Genomic DNA, 9,456 nt, shown 5'->3' on the forward strand with positions numbered 1-9,456 from the left:
TTTTACCTGACAAAAAAAAGGTGAAAACTGACAGCATAATGGCTTCAAGTAGCAATACAAACATTCAACTTTTAATGCAAGATTCATATTACTGACAGCATAATGGCTTCAAGTAGCAATACAAACATTCAATTTTTAATGCAAGATTCATATTACTTTGATTTTTCATTAATTGTTTATTAGTTTTTTTATATTTTATAATTGTCATTTTATGATATATTTGAATTTTATCTGTTTGTTGTTGATCCAACCTAATTGAAACCGGACAGAAATATATTATACCATGAAAAAAAATATGGGTGGAGGGTTGGGTCTAACTGGCAAAACCATTAGAGTTAAGGTGTTGCTCCCCTTGAGATCAAGGATTAAGCCCCGCAAAAGAAGAATTTGGTGTGATTTAAGCCGTTTAAAAAAAGTTCACAATACTTCTATTTTCAGTTCATATAGTAGAGAATTTTTGTTTCAAGTTTCAATCAAGCAAAACATAAATAAGACTTGGTGAACCAAGCATAATCTACACAACAATTCATATTGGCATATAAAACTATGTTACAAGTTGTAACTTTGAAGGATGGCATATAGTTCAAAAACACACACAAACACGCGCTAGAGGCTTGGTTACTTGCGGTTGGATTTCCTAGAACCCTTCTTGTGGTTTTCAAGCTTTTGCCTAGCAGCTTCAAACTCTTCCTCAGTAGGTTCAGAACTCGGTTGCCCTCCACCATATTTGCTAACCATAGATGAGAACATCGAGTCTAGACGGCTTTTTCTCTCACTCTGCCTTTGTGAAATAATGGCGAATAAATCATCTGACGCTGCTTTCTTTGATCTGTACATTAGTGTTGATTACCATAATGAGTTTGTTTTTAACAAGGTTTTAAGTAATGTCTATCGCGACATATGAACCACGAAACAAGGATTAAATGACTCACTTTTCCTTATGACGTAAAGGGTTTGTGGGCGGGTTTGTGTTAGACACCTGGTTAGCCCACTTTTGATATGCTTTAGTTGACTTCAACTCGCCTGCAATGGGATGACAAATTTAGGTTTAGGGTTTAAGACAAAAGGGTCAGAAGTCATCACAAGGCCCAAAGTGTCCTAATGTATTCTATTAAAAAAATAAATATTATTGAAATAACAAGTGTTTTGTGATCATAGTTACCTGAAGAAATTGCATCATCAAGGATATCCATGAACCGATGTGAATCGAGTTTAGGATCCGAGCATAGCATGGAACAGAAGAGCCTGTTCATGTGACCTTTGTATTTCTTGTAAAGATCAATTAGATCCGTTTTCTCTGTTTCGGATCCTCTGTAACTAGCTTCAAACTCTTCAATATCAGCCTCAGTGACCTGCAACCGCCATTTTATTATTATTATTATTATTATTACTTATACATTTTATTATAGGAATTAAATTACAGGATTGTAAGATATAATGTAAATGATGTTTCTGAAGGTTATAATGGAACCTTTTTATACATGGATCTGAAGAAGTCCTTCAGATTTTGAACTAAATCCCCTGCAAGATCCTGTTTGATAAAAAAAAAAAAAAAAAACAACGCAATTATGCTCTAGATTCTTGATAATTCTATATCACTAGACTTTGAATGAAGCATGGTATGACGCATTCAGTAACTGGTCAATATAGGCTACTTTCAGTACTAAAAACATGTTTGTTTGTTTGGGTCGGGTTGTTTGGCCTGTGTAAACACCTTTTTACCATTTTTTTGGGTTGACCCGTTTTGAGCAATCAGATTACAATCCATTTATGCTCTAAATCTATATAATTTTATCATTGTCAGTAGAGGTTGCATGAAGCATGGTATGTTATGTAACTGGCCAAAGCTGGTTACTTCTAGTACTAAAAACATGTTAGCTTTATACGTTTTTTTGGGTTGACCGGTTTCCTATTAGTTAATTTACAGTCGACCCATGTTAGATTCAAAATAACACAAATCAGCACGAATCTTGAATTGATGAAAACATATATGAATTCAAAATTGTGAAGTTGACTTACAGCAACATCATCATCAACACAACCAGTCTGATCATAAAGTGCCCGTTTGTCCTCATCACCAAGTATTGATACGACTTTCTGCAGTTGCTGAAACTTTTCTTTTGCATTCTACATCAACATAAACACAAATTATTAAAAAAGTTAAGTAATTTAACTAGAAAATAACAAGAAACAAAGATGTAAACAAGCTGAAATGGGCTCAGCTCACTAAGCTCGAGCTGACCCGTTTAACTTAAAATGATTAAGCGTAGCTTGTGTGTAGTTTTTCCAGCTTGAGCTCGAGATTAAACGGCTCAGCTCAGGCTTGTTCAAATTCAGCTGGATTTAAAATTTAGATCATACAATGTAAACATCAAACTGACCTCATCATCGGGATTCTTATCGGGATGTAAACGCAATGCCAATTTGTGGTATGCTTTCTTTATGTCCTGTTGTGACGCGGTTTTCTCTACCCCAAGGATCTGAAAAGTCACAGGGCAACAATGTTCATCCAGGAAGTTTGTTCACGGGAGTCGTGGTTTTTTCAGTACTAGGATGTCTCTTAGATTTTTATTTTTTTTTAAACGGCTAACTGTTTTCCACGTGTAAACCCACCCTTTCGGAGCTATGTCCAAAGGCCGACTACTCGACCACCGCTAGAAAGCGTAGCACACCCCTGATGCACGGAAACCCTGTGGAATAGATAACCCCCCCCCCCCCCCCCGGACTCAAACCCGGGTAAAACCCCAAGCCAAGCCCTCACCGAGATGTCCAATACACAGCACCAGCCGGGGATCGAACCGGCGCCTCCAATGGAGACATCAGATTTAGGGGTTCAAGTTTGATCGAATCACATAAATACTGATTTATTAGACCCTTTATAAAACAATAAAACGTCAAAACTTATTGAGCCCTTTATTTACATAAAAAAAAAACCACTAAAACCTCATAAGTTATTTATTGAGCCAATATTAACTAGGAGTATAAACTAGGAATATGTGATCAAACAATTTGAAGAAATGCTAAGAGAGTTCAACAAATCATCGGTTACTGTGTTAATCTATAGGTATGTCCGATTACAGTTGTGAACGTAAAAGAGAAACTCAACAAAATTTGACAGTTTCTGTGTAAAATCGTAACCAAAGGATATGGAATCAATCGAATTTTAAATGATAAATAGAAATAAGATACCTCATACAAGCTCGTAGAAGACGACGGATTGATTTGATTTTGTTCATCGCCTTCTTCCTCGTGAACCCTAGAATCGTTCTTCTTGCCCATTTAGAAAGGAAGATTGTTGATGCTATGTTAATACTGCCACCAATTAAATTAAATCAAACCATAATATATATATAGAGAGAGAGAGAGAGAGTGAAACAAACTGAGAATTGAAATTCCCGCCACAACTTTCAACAATTCCCGCCATTGCAACAAAAGAGACGACGCTCCTTGCTTGGGCCCCGGACTTTAAAATATTTTATTATTATTATTATTATTATTATTATTATTATTATTATTATTATTATTATTATTATTATTATTATTATTATTATTATTATTATTATTATTATTATGAGCAATGTTTTTAGGACCGGATCAGAGGTCGACCCAGTCGTCTTATGGGGTCAAAGGTTGAATCAGTCCGACCGGTTCGACCGGATTAAATTTTATGATATAATAAATATAAAAGTAAATAACTAAAAATTAATCCTAAATTAAATATTAAAAAACATAAAAACTCACACCTTAAAACTTATATATATTTAATTATATAATGATACGATGATTTTAACAATTATTATATAATAAGTGACTGATTATCTACTTAATTTCGTTTGTTGTGATTAATAACTAATATATACAATTAATTATGATTATAGTCTAATACAATATTAAAAGATGTTAACTTTAGGGTTGTATAAAAAATAATTAAACTTAAAGGTTTACTTATATCTTATTACTAATTAAGGGGTGTAATTTGAAACTTTTGCTTTGAAAATAGCATATTTGACTAACAAATATGTACAAAATTTCTTCTCAATGCATTATTATTTTCCCTTCTATTCATCTTCCCTTTCCTCCATTAAAACTTCAAGCTACGACTTATCTATTAAATTCAAGTTGTTCATCAGAATCTTCAAGCCTGTGCCCACCTTACTTTCAACATAAATCCGTCACTGCTACTGAGACAAAACGACAGGGTCTACTGCAAAAGAAAATTTTCCGGCGAGTATTCCGTTTAACAGAAAAGTTGCCGGCCCAACCGTCATATTGCCGAATTTCCGGTTCGGCCGCCGGTCGGCTGGGCCCCAACCGATGACGGAAACATCGGGGCATGGCACTGAGCAAAACAGATTGTCCAAGAGAAATCCATAACAACTAATATTATCGAATATTTAACGTTAAGTCCCATACCAAAACATATCCAACAAAATAATTATTACAGACATACTATCTCAAAAACAAATAAAACTGTTCCTACGATTCAGATTCAAAATTTTTGTTTTCTTCCTACTTGATTCCACATAGCAAGCTAGCATCCTAAGCACCTGTCACATACGTTAAAATATAGGTCAATACACATAGTGTATAGGTAAGCATACAAATTTGATATAGTATAATAGAGTTCGAAAAAAATTTACGCATAACCAGCATGTAACATGTACAAAGTGAAGGCAAGTAGGTTATCAACAGAGAAATATGCATAGACGTGACTGCGAGTTGTAGAATGCGCAACACATATCCCCACTGGGACACGTGAAGTAAAGCCCCTTAACAACCCCTGCCCACGACATGTGCTGAGTCCAAACTATAGTACAATCGTTGCTAAGGTATCAGGCAACAATCACTGTGTTAACATAACATACAAGCATTCATCGAATGACACGTAACATGCAATATGTCACACCCTGGCTTTGCGGAAGCGTGGGTTTATTTGGTGTGACTTCTTAATACCATAGCAACAATCATAACAATGCTATATGATAAAAACATGAGATATTCACCCATTAATAGAGTTTAGAAAAACACCATATTATACTTATCTTAAAACATCAATCACAAAATAAGTTACAAACCTTGACTTGATTTAATGAGTTCGTAAAAACTTAGCAAAAGACTTTAAACAATACTAGGTTTAGAGATATGTAACCCGTCCAGGAAGAGGTTACACCTTCTAAACCCTGAATGACTTCTTTATTCAAACGCAGCTTGAAAATACGTGCATACCGTGCCAGATCCATTAGTTCCCTGAAATACATGTAGTTTGAAAAATCAACATAAAGTTGAGCGAGTTCATGTGTAAGTGAGTATGTATAAACCTTTGTAAATATGTCTGTATGTATGAAAATCCCTGGTATGTAGCAATTAAGGAAAAAGAGATCACCATTGGGTTGCAAAGCCAATGATATGTGTGAAGTGATGCAGGAAGACTCAAACCTAGCGGATTTGTGCGTCGGTGTCACACCCCCAAAATCCACCCGCGGAGTACCACCGCTTGGGAGCGTGACATGACCAGGATCAAGCCACCAATCATATTGAACATGTAGTTAAGTAGTAATAGTTATTCATCAATACGAAAGGTGTTTATCAAAACCAACGTAGTTAAGTATAGCGGAAGCATTAATGTAAAAACCCAACATAAGTATTAATGTATGAAATGACATAAGTGTTTAATAAGTAATCACGATCCATTTGCCCACAACGACCTGCTCCTCCTTGTGCAAGCTCCATTAGTACCTAAGGTCCTGCAAGGCATGCAGCAGAGAGTCAACAACTAGTTGAGCGAGTTCACAGTAAGTAATTGCGTGATAGTAAGTTTATGAGTATCAGTTGGCTCTACTGGGCCGTTATAGGTTTCTATTGGTGGGGGCTTCCCATGTTATTTATCCACTAGACTATGCGTTACCTTAAGTGTTCTACATATCCCGAGAACAATAATACGTACAAATTTACGTAGGATTTACGTAAGTATCCTTCACAACCGAGGATAGGGGTACGCAGGGGTTTACGTAGGTTTTACGTAAGTGCCTGACACAACCGAGGCAGTAGTGAGTATCCGTTCACGTAGGTTTTACGTGAGTGTCCTTCGCAGCCTGAGGACAGGGAGTAACTTAGGTATACGTAGGTTTTACGTATGTGTCCTGCACAACCGAGGACGATGGTATGGTAGTCTAGTAATAGTGTCCGTATGAATCTATTCAACATTATCTTTTCAATCCCATTCCCAACACCCCGGGAATCCCATGCCTTGGTAAGAGTGTGAACTCACCTTGGGTTGCTCGGCAGATACACACAAAGGTTAAATCAAGCTATTTGGTGGTCAACCACGTCCTACCATGGTTACTGTGACAACTCGTACTTCGAACCTACTTTGTGTAACGTTACGTGCCTATGTGATACTTTGATTTAATGAATGTTATGTTATTATGTGCATTATGTGTGTATGTTATGTTATGTGAATGTTACACGAACCGAACCGCACAACATGTATCAATCGCACAAGGTCATTGGACCGGATTGATTGTGATCGAACTCTTAAGGGCGGCCCATGCATGGGTTCGGCCCACCCACCTTATACACAACACCTAGGGTATTGTAACCATTCCACACTTTTCATTCTCACACACTCAAACCCTAGTGCTCTCCTTCTCTTCTCTCACTTGACGGCAAGCATACCCTCCTCACCGAAGACTCTTGTAATCGGATCACCCTCCATCTTCGGTTAGTGCTTTGGTTTATGATTTCATGTTGGTTGATGTTATGATTCCATGCTTAGACTATATCGATTAAGATTGTATATGTGATGATAAGCTAGAACCGATACGTTGATGCTTGGCAAAGTATTGTTAATGTTCATAAAAATCAGATTGCTCAGGTTGTGTGATGACCGAAGGGATGCATGTAATTGACTTGTATATGTGTTTTGAAATATGCTCATATCAATCGGATGTTATGCTATAGATTCGAGTGTTAGTATTGATCGGTTATGAGGTTGTTATGTTTAATCCGATTGAATGTATTAGGATGTGTTCTTGAACTATGATGAATTGCATGTCACAAAGCTTGTTTAAATCGGTTTAGGGTTCTTGTGAGTTAGTCTATAATTGCATTATTTGATCGATAATGGATTGGCCTTGAAACTGTTAAGATGTTAATTGATTGGTGAATATATGGAAACTATTGTATTGATAAATGTTGTAACCGATTTAGCATGATTTCCGGAATTTGTTAACCAATCGCACAAGAAACCCCATCACAAAAGACTAGCCGATCGCACAAGGGAGCCCACTCGTACAAGGCTCCTGGTCGCACAAGGCCTGTCTTTTTGGGCCGTATATATAAGTCCTGTTGGACTGTGTTGTTATTGGGCTGGACCGCCCAAGACCCCACTCGCACAAGTAGATCAGTCGCACAAGCTGATCTGAGCGCACAAGAGGCCACTCGCACAAGGCTTTGTGTCGCACAAGCTTTCTGATCGCACAAAGTGGTCCACTCGCACAAGAACCTTTGGATCGCACAAGTTGTAATAGTGTTAACTGTTGGGCCGTGTGTTAATTATTGGGCTGGTTAGATTGCACAACCCAAACGAAACACACAAGGCTTAGACATTTTGATTTGGGACGTGTTTATGCTTGATTGTCAATGGGCTTCTTGTTTTTAATTGGGCCGAGTTATTCTGTATCGCACAAGATGGACTAATTACCTATATGTTGGGCCGGGTAGTGTTGGGCTTAGACATTGACATCGCACAAGATGGTTGGGCTCGCACAAGCTCAATGGCCCAACAATCCGAACCGCACAAGTGGAAAATGTTATGCTTTGACTGATTTCGTGTTGCTATGATATATATACGTGTTTGCTATGATTTATACGTGCATTACTTAAGTCAAAACCTGACTTGTATGGTAACCCTGTTAGGACGTGGTTGACCACCTTTAGTTCAAGAAACCCTTTTGTGTGTATCTGCCGAGCAACCCAAGGTGAGTTCACACTCTTACCAAGGCATGGGATTCCCGGTGTGACAACTCGGACTTTAGACTTGCTTTGATGTAACGTTACGTGTCTATATGATACCATGATTTAATGAATGCTTTGTTATTATGTGCATATGTGTATGTGTTGCATGGTTGTATGTATGCTACATGAATGTTACATGACCCGATCGCACAACACACACACACACCCACTCGACCGCACAAGGCCTTTGGGCCGTGTTACTTATAATTGAGCTATAGGGCGGCCCAAGTGGTGGGTTCGGCCCATCCTTCCCTAAACCAAATAACACTTAGGAAAGTTGTAACCATTCTCCACTTTTTACAAATCATAACACACACAAGAAACCCTAGACTTCTCTCTCTCGTTTTGCTTGGAACCCGACGGCACAAGATCATCCTCTTGATCGGATCACACTCCTTTACTCGTAATCGGTTAGTGTTTCGTTTATGCTTTCGTGTTAAGTGATGTTATGATTACATGCTTAGATTAAACCGATTGGAATTGCATGATGATGAGCTAGGGCCGGTTCGATGATGATTGATTGTTATGATGATAAATATAATCAGATTTGTATTTGGGGTTAACTTAGAATCGGATGTATAGATGTATAGAATTCGGCTGTTATGTGGTAATGTGTTAATCGGCTCCATGTTTGTTAAAAGCGGATATGTTTATGTGTTTTTGGATAAGTGTTCTTGATTATGGGTTATTAAGATTCATACGAATTCATGATGTAATTGCCTTGTTGATCGATAATTGGTTAACTGATTTGTGGAATTGGTGTTAATTGATAATTGTCAAATTATGGAAACTATGTAACTGATGATAGATTGTAACCGAATGCATGATTCCCGGAAATTCAAACCAATCGCACAAGGGTCTTCTCAATCGCACAAGATCAGGTCATACAAGACCTGATCTGATCGCATAAGACCAAACGCACAATTAGCCTTGCCTGATCGCACAACACCGAGTGGATCGCACAAGCTGGTGTGGATCGCACAAGGTGTTGGGCCACACACATGTTAGATGTTGTTAAGACGGTTAGGCCGGACAGCCCAAAGGTTCAGACGCACAAGCCCATTTCCCTGATCGCACAACCCAACTGTCGCACAACACGAACTGGATCGCACAAAGCTTTATGTTCATTAACTGTTGGGCCGAATGAGTGAATTGGGTTGAGTAATAGGCTAATCGCACATGTTAAGCTGTTACACTGTTTGGGCCGTGCAGGCCCAAGGCCAGTCGCACAAACAAATCTGAATCGCACAAGCCGGTTGATGTCTAATTGTATTGGGCCGATATGTTATTGGTTTGTATGTTATTGATGGTCCGGGTTTGGTTGGTTCGCACAACATGTTGTGGGTCGCACAACATGTTGGGCCGAATATTATTGGGCTTACTTGTTTAAACCATACAAGTTGTATGTATTGCTTAACTGTCAAACGTTGCCATGATTTA

The 9,456-nt window shown here is 38.0% G+C and overlaps 1 protein-coding gene across 1 annotated transcript; it reads right to left on the reverse strand.

Moving 5' to 3' along the window:
• Window positions 1-405: 405 nt before the first annotated feature.
• LOC110912578 (chaperone protein dnaJ 6) lies at window positions 406-3,397 on the reverse strand. Its single transcript, XM_022157346.2, has 7 exons — window positions 3,190-3,397; window positions 2,382-2,480; window positions 2,020-2,127; window positions 1,472-1,531; window positions 1,163-1,352; window positions 933-1,023; window positions 406-829 (listed from the first exon to the last, which is right to left on the reverse strand). Exons 1-7 carry the CDS (start codon window positions 3,277-3,279, stop codon window positions 619-621), a joined length of 849 nt encoding a protein of 282 aa, XP_022013038.1. The 5' UTR covers window positions 3,280-3,397; the 3' UTR covers window positions 406-618.
• Window positions 3,398-9,456: the final 6,059 nt, after the last annotated feature.

Source organism: Helianthus annuus, chromosome 4, assembly GCF_002127325.2.
Source record: "Helianthus annuus cultivar XRQ/B chromosome 4, HanXRQr2.0-SUNRISE, whole genome shotgun sequence".
NCBI lineage: Eukaryota > Viridiplantae > Streptophyta > Magnoliopsida > Asterales > Asteraceae > Helianthus > Helianthus annuus.